General features: G+C 40.2%; 2 protein-coding genes across 6 annotated transcripts in view; both read left to right on the top strand.

Moving 5' to 3' along the window:
- The window catches only part of LOC140247931 (ephrin type-B receptor 5), a 68,537-nt gene that overhangs the window by 27,204 nt on the left and 13,584 nt on the right, over positions 1-27,749 (top strand). For 4 of the 5 annotated variants that reach the window (XR_011902788.1, XM_072328133.1, XM_072328140.1 and 1 more), the window contains exons 3-9: positions 7,734-7,798; positions 8,037-8,733; positions 16,985-17,140; positions 21,640-21,978; positions 22,758-22,847; positions 26,474-26,598; positions 27,072-27,234. Coding sequence is in view for 4 of the 5 variants with exons in the window: in XM_072328133.1 (XP_072184234.1) it covers positions 7,734-7,798; positions 8,037-8,733; positions 16,985-17,140; positions 21,640-21,978; positions 22,758-22,847; positions 26,474-26,598; positions 27,072-27,234 (1,635 nt within the window). In the remaining variant the exon portion in view is untranslated. The remainder of the gene's footprint in view (positions 1-7,733; positions 7,799-8,036; positions 8,734-16,984; positions 17,141-21,639; positions 21,979-22,757; positions 22,848-26,473; positions 26,599-27,071; positions 27,235-27,749) is intronic. The other variant, XM_072328158.1, reaches the window with a different exon arrangement.
- Positions 1-27,749, top strand: part of LOC140247952 (uncharacterized) — a 132,796-nt gene that overhangs the window by 4,474 nt on the left and 100,573 nt on the right. The gene's annotated exons all lie outside the window — the stretch shown is intronic.

Here is a 27,749-nt window from a genome sequence, read left to right on the forward strand (position 1 = left end):
GCAAAATTGACATTCAGAAGTCAGAGTGCTGATGGAATGCACCCATGAGTCCTAAGAGATCTCACAGATGTAGCTGTGAGGCCTCTTTTGATAATCTTTGATCAATAATGGTAATGGAGAGAAATGCTGTAAGACTGGAGAGGAAAGCAAATGTCACTCATGTCTTCAAGAAGGACAAGGGGAAGGACCCAAGAAACTGTATCATATACTTGAGAATATGATGGAGATATTAATCATGAAAACCATTTCGGGCTACATGAAAGAGAAGAAAATTGTCAGAAGTATTTAGCATGGCTTCATCAAGGGATGAAGTCATGCTTGAGCAGCAAGATAAACTTCTATATTAAATGACTGGCCTTATAGGTGAAGAGAAAGTTGTGGATATTAACTTCCTGGACTTCCTTTGACACTTTCTCCTATACGATTTTCATAGAAAAGCTCAGAATATATAGACTGGGTGGGCAGACAAGTTAGGTTGATTGAGAACTAGTTGAATGTTCTGGACCACAGGGTTGTGATCAGTGGTACAAAATCTAGACAGAGGAAAGTAACTAGTGGTGTATCCAGGGGATCCCTTCTGGGTCCAGCTCTGTTCAGTATCTTCATTAACCATCTGGATAATGGAGCAGAGTATGCTCTCAGCAAGTGTGCAGGTGACACAAAACCAAGAGGAGTGGATGATGCTCCGGAGGGTTGTGTCACCATCCAGAGGGACCTGGACAATCTGGAGAAATAGGCTGAGAGGAACTCCAAGAAATTCAGCAAGATGATGTGTAATGTACTGCATCTGGGGAGGAACAATTCTGGGTACCAGTAAACATGCTGAGGGCTGACCATCTATCTGGAAAACAGCTTTATTGTAAACATCCTGGGGTTCTTGGTGGTCACCAAGTTGAATGTATACCAACAGTGTGCCCTTGTTGCTATGAAAGTGTTGCATCAAGCAAAGTATTGCCAGTAAGTTGAGGAAAGTAATCCTCCCTTCTCAGCAGTGGTGAGGCCACACCTGGAGTACTATGTCCAGTTCTGGGGTCTCCCAGCACAAAGAATGATATGAAGCTTCTGGAGAAGCTTTCCTATCCCAATAGAGAGCTGTGGAGGTGATTAAGGGAACTGAAACGCCTATGAGAAAAGGCTGAGAGAGTTGGGAGTTTTAGCTTAGAGAAGGCTTGAGGAGATCTTATGAATGTATGTAAGTACGTGAGATGCAAAGAAGGTAAGATTTTTTCACTTCTGTTAGGTGGTAAGACTGGAAATAGTAAGCACAAATTGAAACATGGTAGATTCTGTCTGAACATCAGGAAACATCTCTTTAGCAGTAACTGAATCAAATAACACATTACTTAGAGAAACTGTGTGGTCCCCTACAGAGGGATGTGGACAGGCTGGAGAGCTGGGCTGAAACCAATGGGATGAGGTTCAACAAGACCAAATGCCGGGTCCTGAACTTTGGCCACAACAACCCCAGGCAGTGCTACAGGCTTAGGGCAGTGTGGCTGGAAGACGATGTGAAAGAAATGGACCTGGGAGTATTGATTGATGCTCAGCTGAACATGAGCCAGCAGTGTGCCCAGGTGGTCAAGAAGGCCAAGTACATGAAGTACATGAAGCCAGAGGGCTATGTTACTTTGGCATTCTGTGGCACAATAAAGCAAATTTCCTGAAGGCTATATTTTGCCTTAGTGCCCTTTGCCTTGTCTACCAATGTATATGTAAACTTGGAAATACTCAGAATTCAATTGGATGAGGCCTAGAGCAATCTATTGTAATCTAGCCTGGCCTTGAAAGGGATACTGGACAATATGACTTGTACACCTCTGTTCCATTTTGTTTCATTCTGTGATTCTATGGTTTGGTCATTCTTAGCACTACCTTCTAAAACCACAGGTAAAGGGATTGTTTCTCTGTCTTCTTAAAATCAGATTTAATCTCTGGCTATGAATTGGCCTATACTCGGGTTGTGTAACTCCCCCTTGCACACTGCAGACAAGTGTGTTTCAGTCCAGAAAGCTATTAGGCCACCTCTGCCTTCAAAGACGTTGTCCCCAAAGTCAATCATCCTTGGGTGAACTGTCATCTTCTTGCACCAGGGCAATATTTTGCCTATAACACAGGCAATATATTTCAGTGTCTTACTGAAAGTATTGAATAACCTAAAAGATTATTAATATGCCTGTTGTGATTTGTGATAGTGACTTCCAGTCTCTGCCCAGTTGAGCTTGATGCTGACAACATAATGCAATGCAGATGAAGAGACTGTTTGTGTTTTAAGAATAGGCTGCTGCCAGTACAAGTCTTTGGGATTTTTTTTTACCCTTTCTGGCCTGTTAGAGCAGAAAACACTGAAATGAGCATGTAGTTAATTCTGAACTTGCTTTAGGAATAGCACACTGAATCTGTTTGATTGTTGTATTAAAGATCATATTTTGTCTTAAGTTAGGGAAGAGAAATCTAGGAGAATCTCTCAGCTGTTTTTATTTTCTTTAAACTAAAATAACAGTCTTTACAAGAAACTGGAATCTCATACTTGGAAATAATAGTGAGATTAAAACAGGAGTCAAGGGAGAATTTTCACAGAATCACAAAATCACAGAATCACAGAATTATAGGGGTTGGAAGGGACCTCTAGAGATCATCGAGTCCAACCCCCCTGCCAAAGCAGGCTCCCTACACCATGTCGCACAGGTAGGCGTCCAGGCGGGTCTTGAATATCTCTAGGGAAGGAGACTCCACCACCTCCCTGGGCAGCCTGTTCCAGTGCTCCGTCACCCTCACTGTAAAGAAGTTCTTGCGCACATTTGTGCGGAACTTCCTATGCTGATGTTTCAGCCCATTTCCCCTAGTCCTGTCCCCACGCACTACTGAAAACAGACCATTTTGATCATCTCTTGTGTTTGAAAACCTCCAGATCGCCCAGATATCCTGAATGTTTCTCACTTTTAATCCAGACTGGAATGGCATTACTTTAATGCTCTAGGATTACCTAATTAAATGTCTCTAGCAGCATCATGGTCAGTCCTGGTTCTGTGAATGATTTGCTGATTGCAGGACCCTTGGTTCTGAATGAGACAGAAATGATGGAAGCTGTTTTTTGTTGTTTTTTTTTTTTTTTTTTCCTAGTGCAATAACTGAACAGATCATTGCTGTCTGTGCTAAAGCGCAGCAGACTTGGCATACTGAGAATATGGACTAATACATCAGTACTAATGAACTGGCAGAGTGAAGGCTTACACCTGTACACTGGCATGTAGTCATCTATTCTGTTAAAATATTATGTCAGTCCCTGGCTTGGCCCATGCCACCTAATCTTCTCCTAGACCCTAGTGGACAGACTGGATACAATCATATGGTTCTATGGGTGTGGAGTTTTTAGCCACATAAACATGATCTGTACTATGTCAGTCATTCTTAGAATTAAACAGCTTGTTAGATTTATGAATGTATACAGCCAGTGAGGCTGGGGAGTTGATTTAAGGCATACAACCAACCAGCAGGAGAAAAGGAAAAACAAAGGGACTTTTGTGTGCTTTTTTTTTTTTTTTTTTTAAATATTGCCTAACAAAATATTTAGTGTGAGATGTACAGTTATGTGCTTCAAGCAGCCTCTGTCTGTTTGTCTGTCTGTGGAATATTTATGTGCTTGATAAAACACACCTTGCTTACTTAATGAGAAGCCATCTAGAAAATATGCTTCCCACTAATCATGGCAGAACCCAAGCTACTGAGCAGGTATTTTCAGTCTTCTCTCTTTTCCTGACTTTTCTTACTTTTTATCTGTCTTTCCCTGTACTAATCCCTTTTTTTCTCTTTTATTTTCTCCCAGAATTTCCACAGTATAGTTGCATTACACTTTGGTAAAATGGATGGATTCAGAAATGATTAGGAAAAAGAAACTCATTCTTTGTTTTAAAATGACTTCATGTTATTTCAGCATATCAAAGCCATGCTTGGGAAGCCAGTGGTGAAGGATTGACTTGGCATGAGATGACATGCAGCCCCTCAGACTGTGCAGTTCAGTCAGCAATGCTTATTGAGGAATGCAAAGTCCTTCTGCTGTTGGGACAGCCTGGACAGGGACTATCCCTCAAGAAGGCATGGGCATTTATCAGATATTTCCTCCTCAAATGGTCTAAGTTTGAGTAATAAGCTGCACAGCATTTCATGAGGCCTATTAGGTAACTGTAGTGAGGTCTGGCTAAGCAGTAAGCAGTAGCTCTTTCCATTTCTGGAAGCCAGCTGCAATGGTTTGCCCTGCTTTTGAAGTTGGGAACTGGAGTTGCTCCTCAGTGTCACGGGTTAATTGAAAATCTACCTGCGCCCGTGACAGGGGAACAGACGGCCTGCAGGCCGCTATCCCAAAAGGAAAACAGAAAAAGGGAAAAAGAAAATAAATACAGTGGCAATGATCTAAGGAGGCACACTTATGTACTAAATACTATGTCGGAATACAGGATAACACAATATAATACAATATAAATAGAATTAAGGCTAATGAATCAAGTAAAATAGGAGAGTGAGTCCCGAAACCGAGAGGCCTACTGTAACTCTAGGCAAAACGTTTGGAATGCTCCCACACGCTCCCCCCTGGCTGGCAGGATCCAAGAGAGTGAGTCCAGCCCCGAAGTCAGATTATATAGTGTCCTTGTCCCGTGACTTATCCCTGATCGTGATTTTCTCTGGGATATGTAGTCTTCTTCTGTGAGCTGCACATCTAGTTAACATTATTCATTCTTACATGATGTTATGATGTGGAATACTGATAGCAAAATTACAAAATTGCAAAACCATGACACTCAGAAAATCCTAAGAAATAATTTGTGTAGGGAACATAAGTTCTAGGACATGCTGAAAGTTGAGATCTGGATAAACACAGTCAGTTGCTCATGTTTTACTTAGAATAAGTCTACTCTGTCCTTTCTGCTGATTCTCCCTTTTTGAAAAAGGGCCATTCCATTAGCCAAGGGGGAAGACTCACAGTAAATATAAGCCAGCAGCTGGGACTGTTCCGTAAGCATCTGCACCGTTCAGGGGCACTCACCCTTATCTAACCCTCAAGGTAGAATGGTGGGAACTCATCTGAGAACAAAGACTGGCTCTGGCTGGGAGATATGCACCATCTACCCCAGTAGTAGATGATGCCTCCACCCAGAAGGAACTTCTGCATCCCGATCAAAGAAAAGGAATTTTAAAATGGCCAGTTGAATTTAGCGAATGAACAGATGGTTACACAACTGATGCCATAGTCTGGGCTTCAGCTGCTTGAACCTTGAGACTTGCTTTGAGAGAAACCTGGTCTACTGGTCTATGTAAGCCTTTCTTCAAAGGAAACAGGTGGCTTGGTTATTTGGGATATGGAGAAGGCTGAAGTACTTGTTGACTTTTTTTGTCTCAGCCTTGACTGGCAAGTGCTATAGCCACGTTGCCCAACACATAGAATACAGAGGTAGGGCCTGGGAGAACTAAGAAGTAAGAAAGCAGGTTCAAGGCCTGGGTAAATACAGGCCATTTGATTTCTCCTCTGTGCCTCAGAAGATCATGGAGTAGATATTCCTGGAAATTATACTAAGGCACATGGAAAACAAAGAGGTGATTGGTAACAACCACCAAGGCTTCACTTAGGGCAAATAATACCTGACAGATTTGGTGGTCTTCTTACAACAAGGTTACAGTAGTGATGGATGGTGGATGAGGGACAAGCAACTGACACCATCTGACTTAACTTGTACAAAGCACTTGCCACTGTCCTACACAGTTTCTTTGTCTATAAATTGGATACACATAGATTTGGCAGATGGACCACTTCACGGATAAGGAATTGTCTGGATGGTAACACTGAAAGGGTTGCTATCAACAGCTTGATAGTCCAGTGCAGACCTGTGACTAGTGGTGTTCCTCAGGTATCAATATTGGGATTAGTGCTATTTAACATCTTCACTTGTGACATGGACAGTGGGACTGAGTGTACCCTCAGCAAATTTACTGATGACACCAGGCTGTGTGTTGCAGTTGACATGCTGGAAGGGGGATACCATCCAGAGGGACCTTGACAGTCTTGAGCCGTGGGCCCACATGAACATTATTAAGTTCAACAAGGCCAAGCGCAAGGTGGTGCACCTGGGCTGGGGCAGTCCCAAGCTCAAATGCAGGATGGATGGAGAACAGATTGAAAGCAACTCTGATTAAAAGAACTTGGGGTTGGTTGGTAAGTTCAACATGAGCTGACAGTTAAAAGGGGCCAACAAGAAAGGCAAGGAAAAACACATTATTCTGGAATGTAGTGATAATTCAAAGAGTAGTAGCTTTAAGCTAAAGAAGGGTAGATTTAGATTAAATATTAGAATGGAATTATTCACTATGAGGTTTGTGAGGCTCTGGAACAGGTTGCCCTGAGAAGTTGTTGTGAACTTTAAAGTTTCTTCCAACCCCAAACATTCTGTGACTAATGTGGACCAAATCCCAAGGATCACAGATAGTGAAACTTGCAATCAATAATCTGAAAATAGAAGTCTGCATGAAAGATGGAGTAATTGTGTCCTTAAAAAAACACTTATGAGATAATTAACAAGTAGCATGTGTAAATAAACTGGTTGTTGCAGTTGTTTCTGTTTTCCGGTGTTTTCTGGGTTTTTGCTTGTTTGTTTTCTTTTACACAAAATAGAAAGACAGAAAATTTGAAATTTAAGTAAGAGAAGGAAAGGGGAGTGGCTTCCCAGAATTTAGGGAAAAAAAAACAACAACAAACAGTTGACTTGTTCAGTGTATATCAACAAATGTCAATATCTGCTTGACTTAATCTTTTTTTTTTTTTCCTTCCATGTCCCACTGTAAAAGTACACAGAAAAGTACACATGCTTGCATAACAGTATTTTCCAGGACATTTACAGACCTGATATAATCTGCTAGAGCGTACTGTATTTATTGCTTGCACTGTTACAGTCTGTTCTGTATTGCTTTGTACCTGAACAGAAAATACCATCTCCAAGAACAGTGAAATCTAGTGCCTGTCTCCAGTGGTAGGTTCATATTCAATGGAAATGCAGTCTAGTTCAGGGAATAAGTTAGGCCTGTGAAATTCTGCAGGTACTCTACTCTTGAGCAAATAATGCAAGAGTCTTTTAATCCTGAGCTTCTGATAAAGCTCAACTTGCAGCCTAATGCCCTGTTCCAGAACAAAGTGAATGCATTACAGATTCAGTCATCAACCTAAACTCACACCACAAAAATTTGGTTCCAGACCTGGAAACAAACATATTTTGGCTTAGTGTCCATATTTACATATGCAACTAAAATGAATAACCATGGTCCTATAGAAAGCTTGGTATATATTCATGTAATTAATCTTTCTGTTCTGCTATTTCCTTTCGAAAAGGAGGGTGTTCGGTATTCTCACCCTTACTGCTCATTACAATAACTGTTTAATAATGTGACTGTGCTTATACTTTGTCTGGTAGAGATTTTGTGTGGCCAGAATATTTCCAAACTAACCATGGCATAGGCATGATCACATGCTCTATGCTTCTGCTCTGGGCATGCTTGATTTCCTAGAATAGATTAAATCTATGGTATTTAATCTCAAAATATGAATGTATATTCTGGGTGTGCTGAAGCTCTCTACAAGAGATGGCTTCTTTGATTTTAATTGTTAAAGACAATTTGTGAGGGACAGATAAGATGCTAGACTGACTTGGAAAGCACAACATACTTTTTTATTTAATCTTTTTTAATATAAACAGAAATACTTCTGGACACAACTGGAGAAACCTCAGAGATTGGCTGGACCTCTCACCCTCCTGATGGGGTAAGCATTTCCTTTGCCCTTTTCATGACATTATCTCTGCTGGAAAGGTGTGCAGCTGATGCAGCTGATGAAGAAAGGGAGACTGGAATAAACAAGACTTATTTTATGTGCTTTTGTTCAAATCCTACCATAAACAGGGCAAGAAGACAGAAAGGGGAGAAGGTCTGTCCTGTATTTCTGGCACAGTTGAACACCAAATTCCTTTTTAAAGTTTGTATATCGCCTCTTCTCTTTATAGTGGGAAGAAGTAAGTGTCCGGGATGATAAGGAGCGCCAGATCCGAACCTTTCAAGTTTGTAACATGGATGAACCTGGTCAGAATAACTGGTTGCGTACTCACTTCATAGAGCGACGTGGAGCCCACCGAGTCCATGTCCGCCTCCATTTCTCTGTGAGAGACTGTGCCAGCATGCGTACTGTGGCCTCTACTTGCAAAGAGACTTTCACACTTTACTACCACCAGTCAGATGTTGACATAGCCTCTCAGGAATTGCCAGAGTGGCATGAAGGCCCCTGGACCAAGGTGGATACTATCGCAGCTGATGAAAGCTTTTCCCAGGTGGACAGAACTGGGAAGGTGGTAAGGATGAACGTTAAAGTACGTAGCTTTGGGCCACTCACAAAACATGGCTTCTACCTGGCCTTCCAGGACTCAGGAGCCTGTATGTCCCTGGTGGCAGTCCAAGTCTTTTTCTACAAGTGTCCAGCTGTGGTGAAAGGATTTGCCTCTTTCCCTGAAACTTTTGCTGGAGGAGAGAGGACCTCACTGGTGGAGTCACCAGGGACGTGTGTAGCAAATGCTGAAGAGGCAAGCACAACTGGGTCTTCAGGTGTTCGGTTACACTGCAATGGAGAAGGAGAGTGGATGGTGGCCACTGGACGATGCTCTTGCAAGGCTGGTTACCAATCTGTTGGCAATGAAGAGGCTTGTCAAGGTGAGATGCCATTTTCCCACCCCTTACATGGATACTTTTTTATTCTTTCCCTATGATAACATTTGGCATTTGACAGAAGTTCACAGAGCTAGAAGATGAAATCATTTTTCCCAAAGAATAGCAGCTTCTTCATCTTATGATTCCAGTTCCTCAGACTACAGTATTAGGGACCGTATGCTGGAGTCAGGAATACAGTTAGAAACTCCTTTCAGGCCTTAGTTTAAGCTGCCACCAGAGAGAGCTTGTTGGGCTGTATTTCCAGAATGAGAAGTTCTAACTAGGTGGCTCTAAAGTGGTTCCACTTCTTTATGAATATGCAACAGTATTACAGGAGAGATGTCACTTGGAGCAGAGCTGAGGTCAGATCCAATATAACCTACCATCCTAACTATCTTGGGCCCTTTTCTTGGTTCTGTTGAAACCAATGGTAAAAAAAAAGAAAGGGGAAGTGGCAGCATCCTGGTCATGCAGCAAGGAACATGGATCAGAGAACTATGAGCCTGACTTGGTAAGGAACAGTGATAACTGTATTATTCTTAGACCTCTAATGTGCTCTCTGCCCTGAGGCTGATGGTACGTTGTGTGAAATGTCTGTAAGAGAAAATAGAATAAATTGGCTATCTCTAAGTAATGGTATTTGGCCAAAACCTAAATACCCACATTGATATATTGACTCCCTTCAACCTCAAGACAAGCCATTAGACCAAACTGTGGCATATCTTGCTTATATAATATTATGTATAATGTCATTTTCATTCTTACCTGGTTTTGATATGTATCTACTCAGCATCTCAGCAATATAAAGTGTTGCTATACCACAGTTAGTATTCTAAAAAATTAAATCTGATGTGGAGCTTAGCTTCAGCTGCAGACACAATTTTTAAGTTGGATTGTAATTTATTCAAGTGAGAGTTTGACTGGGACACTGAGAGTACAAGTATTCTGGTTAACACAAAGTTCAAATCCAATAGATTGTTAATGCTTTTCAATATATTACCCACTTTCTGGTTTTATGAAGTGGTTGGGATTATGCAAAATGACATCATTAAAACAGTTCATTGTGCGAGATTTATGAAAGGAATTAAACTTGGTTAGTACTGTTTATTTGTTTATTCTTTGAGAACAGTTAAAATGCGTCTGTCTTTTTATCTTGCTCATCCTGAAAGAAACGTGGCTACATTCATGCAGTACTGCTCTTAAAAGAGAAAACTCAGTCAGATAGCTGCTTTATATGACACTACCACTGTTGTCTTTATCAGTACTGTGACTAATCCAAAATCCAGGTGAACTACCACTCAAAAATTTAGTATCAGGTAGTAGTTGTAAGCACTCAAGAACTATGGAAATTTGAATGGGCAAGTAAAAATGAGGATTTAAAAAACAACAGCAACAACAACAACAAAACCTTAGAGGTTTTCAAGCATTCTGGCTTTTGTAGGCTTCAGTGGACACAGACACTCCCCCACAGCCCCAGTACAGCAGGAGCTGGACACAGTTGAGAGTAGGCAAATATTTTAAGTTTATCAAACTACAGAACACTACGCCTATTAATTGCTTCCTGAGTGTAGAATAAACAAAGGAAAGCAACCAAGTAGTGAACCTTAATGTTAGAAGATGATTTTTTTCCTCATGTTTTTTGTAAACTCTTGAGGACCGTTCCTGAACTCTTATGCTAAAAATATGTTGCTGTCCTGTCAGAATGATGCAACATTCAGCTAGTGCAAATTGTCTTTTTGTAGTGCAAATTGTACAGTGTATTTTCCAGTACTTCTCCTCTTTGTATATTCTCATTTCCTCCTAAGAGAACTGAAGGATTAGATATGTGATTATATAGTGCTCTATATGAAATAACAGAGCAAAAGCAGTAGTCTAGGAGCAGACCTCTACTGAACATCCTGCATAGAGCTCTTTTTATCAGGATTGAAGAGTGAACTAGGGATAGGAAGGAGAATCAAGTTCCCTAATAAAGTCTCTTCTTTAGTAGAAGAGTGTGTGGGCATTTCCTTCTTTCTCACCTCCTTCCAGGAAGTCCATGGAGTCCTTCCTGGAACAACTGCTACCTGTTTACTTAGTACAAAGAATATGGCAAGAAGCATTCAGAGTAGATAGAAAGCCCTTATATTTCTCTGCTTCCTACCATTAGTTAAGATATTCTTTCTTTCATTAGTTTCTTACGAGTGCCTGATGATTAAGGCAAATTTCTCCAGCTAAACAGAATAGTGAAATGACATCAGTCAGTCCTCTGGCTGATGTGGTGTGGGGGAGCATCACTTTTCACTTTATCCAAGTAGAATTTTTTCTTCTGCAAAACAACCAGAGAGGAGAATGGCAGGTTACAGAAGAAAAGGGAAAGTTGGAATCTTGTTTTGTTTTCTTCCTGGAGATGCATGCAAAGAGGGTGCCTTGGTGAGACAGATAACATGACTGATAGGTGGTCATGGATGTCACTATGTCCTTCTCAGGAAAGACAGGCCAGCAAGGCGAAGTGGTGGAGAGAAACTAGAATTCATTGAGTACTGTCCTGGGGCAGATGAGGAGTGAGAGTCTGTGGGTGAGAATTAAGGGGCAGGCTGGCATGAGTGATACTGTTTGGGGTGTATATTACAGGCCACCAGACCAGGATGAGGAAGTTGATGAGACCTGCTACAGGCAGCTGATAGCAGCCTCACAATTACAGACCCTGTTTATAATGGGGGATTTTAACTACTCTGATTGCCAGGAAAGGTTATTGAGCCGGTTGTCTTGATGAAGATCATTCAGCAAGTGCAGGGCAAACAGGGGATCAGGCCCAGCCAGCATGGGTTCACAAAGGACAGATCCTGCTTGGCCAACCTGATCTCCTTCTATGATCTAGTGACCTGTCTGGAGGACAAGGGAAAGGCTGTTGATGTAGTCTAGCTAGACTTCAGCAAAGCCTTTGACACTGTCTCCCACAGTATCCTCCTGCAGAAGCTGGCAGCCCATGGCTTGGGTAGGTGCACTCTTGCCTGGGTAAGGAACTGGCTGGAGGGCAGGGTCCAGAGAGTGGTGGTGATGAATGGAGCTAAATCCAGTCATGAGTGGTGATCCCCAGGGGCTGGTGCTGAGGCTTGTCCTCTTCAGTATCTTTACTGATGACCTGGATGAGGGCATTGAGTGCACCCTCAGTAAATTTACAGATGACACCAGAGAGCAGTAGAGGGGAAAGGGACCTGGGGGTCCCAGTGGACAGCAGGAAGACCATGAGCCAGCACTGTGCCCTTGTGGCCAAGGCCAATGGCATCCTCTGGTGTATTACAAGGGGTGTGGTTAGTAGGTCGAAAGAGGCTCTCCTCCCACTCTACTCTGCCCTGGTGGGACTGCATCTGGAATATTGTGTCCAGTTCTGGGCCCCTCAGTTCAAGAAGGACAGGGAGCTGCTTGAGAGAGTCCAGCACAGAGCCATAAAGATGATTCAGGGAATGGGGCATCTCTCTTATGTTGAAAGGCTGAGGAAGCTGGGTCTCTTTAGCTTGGAGGGGACTGAGAGATGACCTCATTAATGTTGAAAAAAATGTGTAGAGAGTGAGTGTCAGGAGAACGGAGACAGGCTTTTCTCAGTGACATCCAATGGTGGGACAAGGGGTAATGGGTGCAAGCTGGAACATAGGAGTTTCCACAGAAATAGGAGAAAAAAACTTCCTTATGGTGAAGGTGTCAAAACACTGGAACAGTCTGCCCAGAGAGGTTGTGGAATCTCCTTCTCTGCAGACATTCTAAACCAACCTGGACACATCCCTGTGTGACCTAATCTAGGTGTTCCTGCTCCAGCAGGGGGATTGGACTAGGTGATATTTCAAGGTCCTTTCCAATACCTGAGAATCTGTAATTCTGTTAATCTGTGATTCTTGTCTTGTGTGGTTTTCTACAGCTCTAAGGGGTTTTCCTCGCAGAGGGTCTGGAATAGAAATTTCTGAGTGATTAGGTCATTTTACATTATTGGCTCCCATATTATTCAAATCATTGGTAAATCTCAAATTGATAGATTCATTTATGGAAACAATTGCTCCTGGATTCCATTCCCACAAATTAGTTTACAATGTGATATGTTTCTTGGCATTCACTGCCCACTGTTTATCATGGGCTCTTAGCTAAAAGTCCCACAGGTGATCAGATGCTTTTGCAATTAGTAGTTAGAATTATCAACTAAAACATCATTTAGAAAATACTAAAATAATGAGAATGTTGGGGGGAAGAGAAGAAATGACTATTTGATAAAGCACTAAACTAACACTTTCAAATGAAGGAGTAAGGTGAGCTCTGAACTTGAAAAGTCATTAAAATGAAGCTATTAATTTAATAATGTGTTTTTCCTTTTCCCTTCTGAAGTCCAGAATACAAATTAACTCCAAAGCAGTTCTGTCAATCAAGCTCTACATCTGTTTTTCTTCTGTCTCATACTAGTATCTCTCCTTCATAATATGACAGCAGCCAAAAACAGTTTGGTGACTTGGAGAGGGTGTTCTGATAAAATTGCATACAATAATGTTTCTTTAACTTTCCTTTACGCTGATGCTCAAGAGATTTGAGCATGAGAATGTGCCTGTATTAACTATGTATGTATGCATGTGTAATAATTGTGCAATTTTTCCTGTAAATCTTTTCTGGACTGGCAACAGCTTCTTAGCTGTACCACCCTTTATTGCTTTTACCTATTTCTATATATTGATCTCTTCATGAATCAAAAAGTTTTGTTAATCTAGTATGTGGACTGTCTCTCTTCCTACACTTGCAGTCAGAGCAAATTTATCCCAGACATGTCTTGTTTCCAAACTGATTAGTCATGCAATTGCCACATTTTAAAATGGAAACATGAATTTCTCCTAAGAAAGTGCAGGAAAGGAATTTTTCCCCAGAGCTCTTATCACTGTCTCAGTCAAAAGGAGAGTGATTTTTTTGCTCTTCTAAGTGCCTTCCTAAGTCCTAGCTCAGATCTAAAGCACGACTGTGTACAAATAGTCAAAACTGTGTCTCATGCCCTAAAAATGGTGCTGCAGGTACATGTAGGTATGTTGATATTTCTGTCTGTCCTTCTTGATCCTTCTTCCTTACTCTATTTTGTTTGTTCTCAGAAGCTTTCCTTTCTGTGCTTATTGCCAAAGTGAGCTTTTTGTTATGCCTCTTCTCTCTTACTTTCTTTAGTTCTGTCCTCTTCCATACGTGATCCCAGAACTTTGCTGTTTATGATATGTTAGTCCTCTATCAGAAACTGCTTCTGTAGCCTCTCAGGGACTTTTCCTCAGAGCAGTCAGATAAATGCAGACAACACAGCAGAGTATTCTAGGGAGGAGCTAAGGAAAATTGGGTCGGTGTCTCTGAGATGAGCCATGCCCAACTAAACTGTTGTGGCATTCTGGCGCTGAGCCAGGATGTGAAAATGACCAAGGAATGCTGGGAGAAAAAGCACCTGTGCATGCCATACTAAGCTTTATCCTATCATAGCCTTGATTAATGGGAAGTGGCAGCTCGCTACATCCCTTGAGGTGCTAGCTCTGCTACTTTCTGTCCTTGCATTAGATTTCCTCAATCAATGAAGCCTATATCTGTGTTTTCTTGATAAGTACTGGTGCCTGGGGGATGATACAGTGACGAGGCCTGTGGCTTAATTTCTGCTGATGGTTTTTGTGAGGTTGTTCTATGGGCAAATAGTGGAAGTGTTTCAGGAGAATCTGTTCTTGTTCAGGCTTTCTCTAGGTTGGTCCTAAGATGGTAATGTTCACTAAGGAAATGTGTTAGTCCTGGTGATGGTGGGCTGCTTTCAGCTTGGCTATTCATTGTTGACTGTTTCCAGTGAACACAGTAGACATCTGCAGAGACTGTAAGATCACAGAAAGTGAATGTGATGCCTTGATCTGCATTAAAAAGGGAATGTAAGGCAAACAAAAACTGAAAACTTTCATAGTATGGAAAAGGGAATCCTGCAGAAATGAATGAGAGCTGGATACTATGGAAGGACGGTCCTAGGCTCAGTGCGAATGCTGGACTAGAAGGAGGTATCTTTTGCATATTTAGTCTGCCAGGGAATTATTTTTCTCTTTCCTTCAGAGTTAATCATTGATGCCTTATAGAGTGACTGGACTGAGGCAGTGCTAGGAAATGCTCTGTGTCATAGGAATGATTATTGGTGCCATCTCTGAGCAGTAAGCTATCATATCTTAGGCAATGGAAAGGGATATAGATGCTCACAAATGTGGTCAGCTGTCTGAATATGGAAGCTTGTAAGTGTGTGACAGCTGTGGTCCCTGACCATGCTGGATATTTTTCAGCTACATGAAGGTCAGTTAGTCTCCACTATAGTCAATCCAGCTATATTGGACAAAACTGCAAATGAAAGATGCAGTTAACTAGAAATTTTAGGTCATAGTCTGTTTTCTGTTCTTTCTTCCCCCATCTTTTAATTAGGAAAATGAGGGAGATGTGAATCTTATTTAATCTCTATAAATCAGCTTAGATTCTAGTACACTAAGTGATTTCAGTTTGCTGGTTATTTTTTTTTCCTTGACATAGGAAGTAGAAATAACTGTGGGTGGCAAAAATGATAATTTGAAAGTGTGGTCCTTGCTCTATATTTTCCATTCCTTCTGGAAATACGAGCATCTAATTACTATTATTCGCTATTATTGGAGTCCCCGTTACAGTGTGACTCTTCCATGACTTATCACTCTATCACAATACACGTGGAGGTTATGCTGTACCCAGAAGACTGCAGACAGAGAAGATGAAATAATACTAAAGACCTAAAGCTCATAGGACTTCATAGATATCATTGACTACTATGTCTGGAATGCGGCTGTATACAGGCCTGAAGTATACATCAGAAATCCCCAATGTACATAGAAAACTCAAAGCAATAGGAACTGAATGCATATGAAAAGGAGGATCAATAAGTGAGATACTCTATCTTTCTGAAGTTATTTGTTAAGACAAATGCATAAATGGCCACTTAGCACCTAATTGAGTTAGAAATAATTACCAATGTACTTTTATTGGAGGTAGAAGCCTGCTTTCTTTTAGTGTAGTAAGTAATTAGCAGGTGGGTTAATTCTTCAGTTTCTGGTGTGGTGTTCCATTTCAGAACACTCCTGAATGTGTCCTAACTTCAAATTAACAGTTGCATACAATGTTCTTCTCTTACACTGTTCTTTTTGATGTATAACACTTTTGATATTCTCAGTCTTTTGGATTCTTCTGCTTATGTTAATCACTTGGACAGTTTTTCTTTTGAATGTAGAAAGCAGCATTCCTACCTGTCTTCTGAAGTCAAACACTCATTTAGGGTCTATATGAAAGCTTCTCGTTCTCTAGAAATGTGCTTTATTGTGAAATAACTAAATGAATGTCAGCACATGAATGAACTTTCAGCACAGCTAATTAGTTGTAACATCTAAAAATCCTGTGTCTATTTATATAGAAAAGCAATTTTAAAATCATGCGTAAAACTTGCATTAAAATTATAAAAGCTGTGTCCTAATATTTCAGCAAAAGATCCAAGTACTTTCTGCTAGGTAATTCAGCACAGCATCTTTGCTGACCCTAGAATGTGTTATATTGTCATATTCATAATAATTTATTATATTTTTCATTTTCTTTCCTCTGCAATGGATTTCCATCCTTGTTTCAGCTTTTGCCATAGGCATGTTCCTATAAATTTGCAAATTCAACCTGACTAACTTAAGAGGCTTCTATCCATGCCTGGGAAGTTTCCATAACTACAGGAAAAAAAAGTTAAGATTGCCTTTGTGAGTTCTGACTACAATTTGATGCAAAATCAGCCATGGCAGCTTACATTACTTTAAGCAATGAAACTATCTAAAACAGCTTTAAAAGAAAACAAAACATTTTTTTTTTTTCTGGCTGTGCCTGCTGAGGGGAAGTAAATGTGCATTGTTAATGGCTATTTCCAAACAGATAATGCTCTTCTGGTGAGTAAAGAGAAAACAGTTATTTCTGATGGCCAAAGCTGTTCCTGGGCTGACTCTCTTTCATCTGCTGATGAATCAATTTAAGCATCTATTTTACAGAATAAAATAAACTGTGTTAAAATTGCAACTTAAACAGTGCTCAAGTTCAGAGCTGATATTTTCTGTACTGCCATAAAACAGTGAAATCTGCCATAGTTAATCTAAGTAACAAGTTTTCCCAACACCAGCAGCACAAGTTGAATGTAATTAAGATTGCATTGTTTCTGGAATCTGACTTAATGAGTTTTCTGTCTTATTTTTTTTCCCCTTAGCCTGTCCCATTGGTTCCTTTAAAGCATCTGTGGGAGATGACGTTTGCCTTCTTTGCCCTGCTCACAGCCACGCTCCACTACCAGGTTCCACTGAATGTGTGTGTCAGAATCACTACTACCGATCTGCTTCTGACAATTCTGATGCTCCCTGCACTGGTAAGTGTTTGGAAGGTGTATATGAAAGCAGGAAGAAGGGCAGTTAATGAGAGACAGTAAGATGATGAGAGAATAATATGCTAATTTGTTATTACATACTACACTCATTTCATACACAGGATAAACATAGTACACTGAAAGAATTAACCAATATTTTCTTCCTTTTGTAACTGAAAGCAACCATCTTTACTGTGTGGAATTCAAATTACATTTGTGGAAATGATAGATTTTCTCACTGACCTGTCTATCAGTTATAACTTCTCACAGTTATATATATAGACAAAGGAAGGGCTGTCTACCTGGACTTACTTAAGGCCTTTGACATCATCCAAGGCCACATCCGTATCTCTGATTTGGAGTTACATGGATTTGAAAGCTGGACTATTTATTGTGTAAAGAATCAGTCAGATGGTCATAGCCAGAGAGTTGTTATCAACAACTGTGTCCAGATGGAGGCTGGTGATGAGTGGTGTCCCCCAGAGGTCTGTCATGGGATTGACACTATTTAACTTCTTTATCAATGACCTAGATGGTGGAATTGAGTGTACCCTTAGCAAGTTTGCAGGTGACACTAAGCTAACTGGTGTAGTTGACACCACCGAAGGAAGGGATGCTGTCCAAAGCCTGGACAGGCTTGAAAAGTAGATCCATGAGAACCTAATGAGGCTCAGTGACTCCTTACACTTGAGTCAGGGCAATCCAGATACGTGTACGGACTGGAAGAACAACTCCTTGAGAGCAGCCTCACAGAGAAAGACATGGTGGTTCTGGTGGACAAAAAGCTGGACATGAGCCAGCGCTGCACAGTTGCAGCCCAGAAGACCAACAGTATTCTGGACTGCATCAAAAGAGGGGTGGCCAGCAAAGAGTTTTGTGGTTGTTCCCCTCTACTCTGCCCTTGTAAGGCCCCATCTGGAGTACTTCATCCAGGTCTAGGACTCTCAGCATAACAAGGATCTGGAGCTGTTGGAAAGTGTTCATAGAAAGGCTATGAGGATGATCAAAGGGCAGGAGAATCTCTGCTATGAGGAAAGGTAAGGGGGTTGGACTTCCTCAGCTTGGAGAAGAGAACACTCCAGGTAACCTTCATTGCAGCCTTCCAGTACTTGAAAGGAGACTATGAGCAAGAAGGGGAGTGATTTTTTGTGTAGTCTAATAGTGATAAGAGACAGGGAAATGGTTTTAAATTAAAAGAGGGGAAATTTATGTTGGATGTTAGAAAAAAAAATTCTTTTCTCAAGGCGTGGTGAGCCACTGGGACAGGTTGCCCAAAGAAGCTGTGGATGTTTTATTCCTGGAGGTATTCAAGGCCAGACTGGATAGGGCCCTGGACAAACTGATCTAGCAGCTGGCAACCTTGCCTATGGCAGGGGGGATGGAGCTTAATGATCTCTAAAGTTCACCCTAAGATATTCTTTAATTATGAATATTAATAGGTCAAGAAAGTAGATAACCCCCAAAAAGGAATTTGAGTTGTTCATGAGCTCTCAAAAGTCTGGTTTAAATAACACATCAAGGATTACTTATGAATTTTGTTGCAGTGACGGAAGTAATTTGTGTCCCAAAGCAACTTACAGTTGCTGTATGGCTATGAAGTTAAACACACAGAAATTTTGGAATGTGTTTTGTTTTGTTTTCTATAATCTCTTGCTATATGTACTGCACAGACTCTACCTTCAACAACATCAAGCCCTTTTTACTTCACAGGAATTTATTTCCTGAGCAGTTGACTGTTCTTTGCCATTACCTGTGATAAGAATCCTCAGGGAAAACTAGTATGTGATTATACTATTAAGTGCTATATCATAATACAAGTACAAGACAAATACAATACAAATACAATACAAATTCAGAGTGGCAGAGTTAACAAAATTGAATTTCGTTCTTATATTTCTTGACATTCTAATCCTTCATCTTACCTCTAATATATTTTAAACAGTCTTCTGCATGCAGTTTTCCGGCATTTTTTATTTTGTTTATGACACTGGAAGTGAGTCCTCCAGGTACACATATCTACAGGATATGTTCAAATGCTCGAGCATTGAACAAGGTCAATCTACAGACTGAGGGCTCCCACACAAAAACCTCATCCAGCTGTACTAATGAAGAATATAATCTTTTACATTAATCAATAGCAAATAGACAAAAGTCTATCAGCAAGTATCTATGAAACCTATAGGTAGATAATAGAGGAATAGTGAGAACGAGAATTCTTGGTTTTTGTTAAAGTTTCCTGGAAGGATGTGCTCTGTAATTCTTTTTTCCTTTAACCCTCTCTGCTACTGAGCTCAACCACTCTGTCTCTGCCTTTTTTGTCTCCGTGTCCAGGTTTAGCAATTCTGCTTCTTATTTTTACTTTTCTGACAGCTTTGTCTAGCCTTCAGTGTCTTGTCCCATTCTTATCCCCACGCTGTCTTCTCATCCTCTGCTTTTTGTATCTTCACTTTACTGCATTTGACAGGGCAAGTGGTGTGTTGTACTTTAACCCGGCAGGTGGCTGAACACCACACAGTCATTCCCCCCACTTCCCAGTGGGATAGGAAAGAGAATTGAGAAAAACAAAGTAGAACTTGTGGGTTGAGATAAAACCATTTTTCTTTTCTCTGTCTTAGAAAATGAATATGACATATATGTATATACACGTATTTAACGTGTGATGCATGAGCAATTGCTCAGCACCACCCATCCAATGCCCAGATAGCCCCAAGCAGGGGAAGAAAGCTAGATGAACTCCCACCCTCTTCAAAACTCGTTCAGCTTGATGTCATATGGTATAGAATATCCCTTTGGTCAGTTTAAGTCAGCTGTCTTATTTCTTTTCCCTCACAGTTCCTCGAGTTCTTCACTGAGAATGGCCTTGGCTCTGTACAACACTTCTTAGCAGGCAGCTATAAACATCAGCATGTTATCTACATTGTTTTTCTCCTAGAAAATACCAGATGTTGAAGATAGCAATTCCATTCTAGATGAAAATAAGATGATATCCACCCCTTATTCCATACCATCATAGTCATGCTCAGGGGTCACAACTTCTACACATCCTAACAAATCCCATAGTCTATAGGCCGTTAATGTAGGTTGTCCATGGTGTTCGTTTTAGTTCATAACTTTGGGCTTCATCTGTTTTAACAGTCCTCCAGTGAAGGAAGGATGATTCACAGTGTTGGGTTACTGCATGCAGAAACTAATTCTGGTTCCAATGAAGTTTTCTTGCTCTTTAACTTGGGAAATTGGGGAGGTTGGTGGCCCTGTCTGTGGCAGGGGGATTGGAGATTCGTGATCATTGAGGTCCCTGCCAACCTGGGCCATTCTGTGCAATTCTCATTGTATCACTGTTAACAATTTTTACAATGACTGTAATAAATTGGTATGCAGTATTATGTAGTAATTTAACATTATACAATTTAAATTATTGGCTGTTCTCACCCAGCATCAAATCACCTTGAGGTACACAATGGACTTCCCCATCCTTCCACATTATCCGCAGTGTGCACTCAGGTCCTTGAACAAAAGCAATCCCATTAATAGACTTGCCTTTGCCCAAGGCAGGAATAACGCAGGCTGTCTTGCCCCATATGGAAGATGTGTAGATATGTGCACCACTGGCATCTTCTCCCCTTCTGCACTCTGTAGAAGGTTTGACTGAGCAGGACTAGCTCGACTGGCAGATCCCTGAATGTTGCTTTACCAGGTAGTTTTTGCTAAATGTGTGTCCCAGAGTTTGTGTGTTCCAGTGTTGTCAATGTATTGAAGGTGTTCAGGTGTCCTAATTCTGTTCCCTCCCAGCTCCATTGGCCCTTCGCTGTGAATGGCCTTGGCTTTGTACAGTGCTGCTTACTAGGCAACTATAAACATTGGTGTATTTTCAACATTTTTTTTTTCTCCTAGAACCAAAGCATGTCATCATACAAGACACTGAAAAAAACAATTCAGTCCCAGCTGAAACTAAGACATGGTGGAGGCACAGAATGGGCTGTTTCTAATGCTGTCAGAATACTATTCAAGAATCCTGCTATAGAAGGAATAGGGCAAGTGCTCTTCAGCTGTTGCAATGTATGGAACAGGCAAACTAAAATCTGAGAGAATTCAGAGGTATTAGGTGCCAAGGAGAGATCTAGATGTCTCAGTAGAGACAAGTCTTCACTAAGTTTGTGTAAAATTTAGTATTTCAAAGGTTTGGAACTTTTCTAAACACAGGATGTTCTTCTGGGGAAAAATATAAGTCACACCCTTGATACAAGGACACTTCTAGTCAATTTTGTATCCCTAAAGTTTGATCATGTAGCTACTCTTCTTTGTATATAAATGTATGTCTGATATAGCAAAGAACACATTTTTCTTAATCTTATCCAGAGAAACATCTAGAAAAGAGTAAGAATGAGAAGAAAAAGCATCTTAATTTTTAATCTTCTGTTTTTTTCCCTACTTCATTGTCTTATTCCCTCCCCTCCCACTTCCCATTCTTTTATAAGTGTTTTGTCTTTCATACTGTCTTCTAGGCATACCTTCAGCTCCCCGTGACCTCAGCTATGAAATTGTTGGCTCCAGCGTGCTCCTGACCTGGCGCCTCCCCAAGGACTTGGGTGGCCGCAAGGATGTTTTCTTCAATGTCATCTGCAAAGAATGCCCAACGAGGTCAGCAGGGACATGTGTGCGCTGTGGGGACAGTATACAATTTGAACCACGCCAAGTCGGCCTAACAGAAAGTCGTGTTCAAGTCTCCAACCTATTGGCCCGTGTGCAGTACACTTTTGAGATCCAGGCTGTCAATTTGGTGACTGAGTTGAGTTCAGAAGCACCCCAGTACGCTACCATCAACGTTAGCACTAGCCAGTCAGGTAAGAAGCCTCTTGCATCTGAGTCACAAAATTTCTTTGTCTGTCTCTCATTTGATTTGCTTCAATGGAGCAAATATTTTTGTTTTGCCCCTTTTTTTTTTTCTTTTTTTTTTTTTTATCTTGCTCTATCAATTCCTTGATTTGAACTCTTTCTCTTTTCTGATTTCTCTTGAATGGCTTTTTTTTCTTCCCATTTTGCAAAACAACAACAACAACTAAAAAAAACAACAAACAAAAAAAACAACAACTTACTTCAGTTGATGTTCTTGTACATGGTGAGTAGCTGTTAAGGATAAACCGCCCTAAAGTATATATAGCAATGGGACAAGTATCTCTTTGGGTCAGTCAAAGCATCTTGCTTTGTGTGCTGCTAGGGTTTGATAAGAATTTTGTGAGCATCAGCTTGCCACAGCAGCTCTTAGAAAGCATTTCTTATTCTTCTTCATTCTCTTAGCTTTGCCTATTTCCAGTTCTCCATTTTATCATAGAATTATTAGAATCGGAAGGAACCTTTAGAGATCATCTAGTTCAACTCCCCTGCAGTGAACAGGGACATGCATAGCTAAATAGAGTTGCCCAGGGCTTGATCCAGCCTCACCTTGAATGTTTCCAGGGATGGAGACACATCTCTAGGCAATGTGTTCCAGTGCTCCACACTCACTGTAAAAGACTTTTTCCTTATATCCAACCTAAATCTATCCTCTTTGAGTTTGAAACCATTTCCCCTTGTTCTATCACCACAGAGCCTGCTAAAGTGTCTGTTTCCTTCTTTCTTGTAGCTCCCCTTTACATATTGAAAGGCTGCTATCGGGTCACCTCAGAGCCATCTATTCTTCAGGCTGTACAGCCACAGCTCTCAGCCTGTCCTGGTAGGAGAAGTGTTTGATCCCTAATCTTTTTATACTTAATTGATTTACATTCATATGCATACCTAGCATTTTTCACTTCTTCAATTTTAATTTCAAAGTTACTGTTTTTCTACCCTCTATTGTTCCAGTATATCCACTTCGAGTCCCCTCATTTTAGTTCCTACTATATCAACTGCACTTTAATAATTAGTGTTGAGTGTTTTGTGAAATCTATTTACATTTTGCCTTATTGCTTAATAAAGTAAGAAGGTAGAAAATAGAGAAAGACATTAACAATGAAGATATATATAAAAGAATATGGATAGGCACTGTATAACAGTATAACAGCCTATAACAGAAAGAATGTACATAATTATAGTTACTAATCACCTGCATATAATGAATATGAAAATCACAGTTTTTACTGTTATTGGGGAAGCGTTAAACTGAATTTTGACAAAACATCCAGAAGCAGAGTCGCCATTGCTACTTTATTTGAGCTGCACTCCATTATTTACACATCTTATGTTTACTGGTACTTTGCTCTTACCTTTTTATCATTGTTTCGATAAATGATCTTGGAGTGGTATTCTCTTGTCACTAAGGAGTAAATTTTTTTGCCTTTTACATGATAGAGTTGTTAAAATATCTTACATTTTTCACAAGGGTGTTGTGGTCCTTGTAGCTATGGGCTAAACGAGAGAGATGACTAGGAACTAATTACACTTCATGATAATCACTAAAATACAAATGATTTCTGTGGGCAGTCAGAGAAAAAAAAAAAAAAGGTGTTGAAGAGGAAGTCAAATTGATGTATAAAGAAGTTGTATATCCAGAAGAAAGAACAGTGAATTCTGTATTTCTGTGAATATCCTACACGAGGATTGAATTACAGAAGCAGCTGGAGAGAGTATGCATACAAGTTCTGCTGAATGTTAGCAGTAAAAGATTGGGCATATATTGTTCTTTATAAGCATGTATAAGCTGGTACAGAGAGGAACTGTATACAGCTTGTTAGAGAAGGTATGGAGAGGAATAATGTGATAAAGAGGAGCGTGAGGGGGAACGGTTTAAACTGAGCAACATAAAATGTATGTAAACATTTATTTTGTGTAAATGTTAAACTAAAATAAAGCTAATTGGATTTCACACTGTAGCTGCAGAAACCGATGGGGAGAAGAAATCAGGAAGGGAACACACATACAACCTAAGCAACTTCCTACTTTTAGCAAACACAAGAGGTTTAAAAGACTCCTGCTTTCTTTTGAACTACTACCTCAAAGACATTGAGTAGCGGACCATATACAGGGATATCTGGTCCTCATAGGAGTCAGGCTGCAAGCAGGTGATCAGTTTTTGTTTACAGTAAAAGGACTGGATGGATAATTTGGTAATTTCAGGCAAATTCTTTCACTTCTGCTGAATACAGGCAGGTATTCTATTAACATTCTAAAGAATTCTCTTTCTTCCTGCTTCTCCTCAGCCTCCCTCATCTGATGTAATTCAAATGAACAGCTTTCTCCTGCCCAAAATCACCAAATCTGCTCTTCTGCTTTTGACTTTTTTCACCATTCCTATTCTAGGTGTCTCTTAAAGGCATGTAGAGGTGTGTTGGGTTTCTTACACATCTCTCTCCAAAGTGGTCTCTCATGCACTAGTGCAGTGTTCAATGAGAGAAGGCCAGATTCCTGAAATGGTGTCTTTTGAGTGGCTTCAGTTTGTATTCCCATTTTTTTTTCCTTGCTCTTCTGTGACTTTGCTAGGAGAGAGCTTGAAGTGAGCCACCCTCAATTCACAGCAATAGCTCTGCTGTGACAAAGTTCTGCTTCCTTCCATTACGTGGCCCATATCATCCATGTCCCCCTTCCTTCAATCCTCTCAGCAGTTTTTCACATTAGTTTAGCTTACTATTGTTGTTATTATTATTTTAGCAATTATTATTATATGGCAAAGGTGGATATTTCAGATTGTTATGTTCTTAAAAAAATAAGGAGGGGACAGGAAGACATGAACAGCAGAAAAATCTGAACTGGAAAAAGATGAGCTGTCTGAATGAATGGTCATATCATGAATTTGGTTTCCATTGAATTGAAAGTGACCAAAGAAATACCCTTCAGTACTGATAGCTTCTGAATATTCTGCTTATTCATGCATTAGAGTTTTCTGACTTCCTTCATTTGCTGATGCGAAAAATACTCCTCCCCACATTCTGACTCTTTATTAAAGACAGTGATAAAGAATCTCTTCTTAAAACCTTTTATCACTGTATCTTCAGTGTAACTTGATAAAAAAGTGAATATTTCATAAACTCTTCATTGGTGAATTGCATATGCATGAAGCTAAAAAACAAGTGATGATGATGACCTAGTATTCTTTGAGTTTTGCAGAACTCCCATTTGCTTCTCATTGAAAGCTCAGTTCTCCCAAGGGCTTGTTCTCTTTCTTGGTGATTGCATGCCTAACTGTATGGCATCTTAGGGTGATAGAAGAGGAAATACTGTGGTACCCTAGTACGTCTTCTAAAGAAAACTTGGGTCATGTGACTCCTCATTATATTCATGAAGATTAGTTGGTAGCAAGGTATAATGATCCAAGATAAGTTTATGGCTTTTTTTTGTCCACTTCCTAAATCTAGAGAATATAGATGTTTTTTATTTTCTACAAAGGTGTTTTGAATCAGTCTGTTCCTCTTGAGTAACTCTGGAGAAGCAGAACCAAAGAAGAGGTATCCCCCTTTTCTTCGCATTCCTTCATTACCCAGTCCACTTATTTAGATCAGATTTTAGGCTTGCAGACACGTTTCTGGTCTGACCAGATACTACTGTCAAGGACATCTGAATTATAAGAAAAGAGCAGAAACCTGTCAAAAACTAGTAACTCAGAGAATGTAGCATTTTCATGGTACTCTAAATTCAGTCCACTATTGTGTGCTAGCAGGAAATATATTGTCCTTACATGTAGAAGAATTGCAGCCAACATCTAACAAAAAATAGAATCTAAGAGCTGTATTTAACTAGCAGTTAGACTACTTTACATCTTTCATTAGGTGTTACATGTGATACCTGTGCAAGAACTTTTCATACGTTTGCTATTTTATAAATATTTTAACTAATATAAAAACCAGTCTATTTTTGACTTTCTTAAAGATTATCTCTTACCATATGATGTGTTCAGTGAAGCTACAAAGTACTAGACACGTATATATGTGAAAGGAGCTTTGAAACCAGTATTTTGTTACACAAATTGTTAAAGACCAGAATGCATATCCCTTTGCTCTTCATATTGTCTATCCAAGCATGACCCTAGGACAAGGAGATACACTCTGTCAGTGTACTTTCATTTTGCATGTGAAAATTTAAAGTTGGAAGCCCAAACTAATTCTAGCTACAGTGTATATATTTTCATAACTCCTGTGCATGATCAGTTAGATATGGGTTTCTTCATTATCTGTCCCGATTTTCAGTGACTGTATCTCTACTCCCAGCAGAGTAAAATTGTACTTGGATTTCTTCTGGTTATTTTACAAAGTAAAAAGGGAAAGTAAGTGAGAGAGTGACCTATTTCATAACAATATTTCATAACAAATATTCAACTATTGGTCCTTGTTAGCCATTTCACTTTGTAGTCACTCTTTTCTTTTATTCCAGTGCCCTCCACAATCCCTATGATGCATCAGGTGAGTCGTGCTGCCAGTAGCATCACACTATCTTGGCCTCAGCCAGACCAGCCCAATGGGGTTATCCTGGATTACCAGCTACGGTACTTTGACAAGGTGAGAAGAGAGTAATGCAGTGCACATTGCTGTATAGCTATTATGCAGAAGAGAATGGGGAAGTCTTCTGTCTGGAAGATTCACCCTTTGATCAGGTTGGATGAGGCTGAGAAAAATGATCCAATTATGAAGGAAGATCAAACTATAGTAAGCACCAAAGTTCATAATATTTGCTTCATCTAACATGTGACCATCTGCATTTCCCAGTTTGGAACCATCTAGAGGTTATGTTTAAAAGGGAAAAGATGATTGTAGTTAAGGTAAAAAGCTGTAGCTGAAATAACTGAATAAATTTAGCATCAACTGATACAGATATCAGTGGAAGAAGCTCGAGTTTCCAGATGTCTGTATTGGAAACAGACTCACTGCAACTGTCCTGTGTCTCCCTTTATGCCACGATGGACACCTCTAAGAAATTTTGGCAGGAAGAATTCTCTCTTTGTTTTGTTTTGTTTTTTTACTGACGTTCACAGGCAGAAGATGAGGATAATTCATTTACTTTGACTAGTGAAACTAACATGGCCACTGTATTGAACCTGAGTCCAGGCAGGATCTATGTCTTCCAAGTACGAGCTAGAACAGCAGTGGGTTATGGCCCATACAGTGGAAAGATGTATTTCCAGACTTTAATGGGAGGTAAGTGCCATGATATTGTATTCCTATCTGCATATGCCCATCTTTTATTTGTGTGCCACTCTTTTTATTAGTTTATACTCTGGAGAATGCTACGAGACACTGCTACTCAACTTGTGTGCTTGTATATCACAATTTGCATATGCAGATTGTTTTCACTCAGAGAAAATTCATGTTGTCAGAGCATGTTGTTTACACTTCCTTAGTCTTTACTACCTTCACATTTCCCAGTCCTGCTCCTTGATTTCTTATACCTTCCAGCAGGAGCAGAGTATGTCAGTAGAGCATAGCACAATATGCCGTAGTCTGGTCTCCACCTGTCACAGGATATCTTATATCTGAAGGCACTGTTAAAAGTCTTAAGACAAGTGCGACAAAGGACATGTACACAGAACCTTACCTTCTAGCAGTATTACCATCTGCTCATGCAGAGAGTGATGTACTCCATTGTGATGCCCTTTGGTCTTGATCAAAGGTACATGTCTCTACAATCTAAAATAATAGAAGGAAATGGGATC

The sequence above is a fragment of the Excalfactoria chinensis genome, chromosome 1 (assembly GCF_039878825.1).
Source record: "Excalfactoria chinensis isolate bCotChi1 chromosome 1, bCotChi1.hap2, whole genome shotgun sequence".
Classification (NCBI taxonomy): Eukaryota; Metazoa; Chordata; class Aves; order Galliformes; family Phasianidae; genus Excalfactoria; species Excalfactoria chinensis.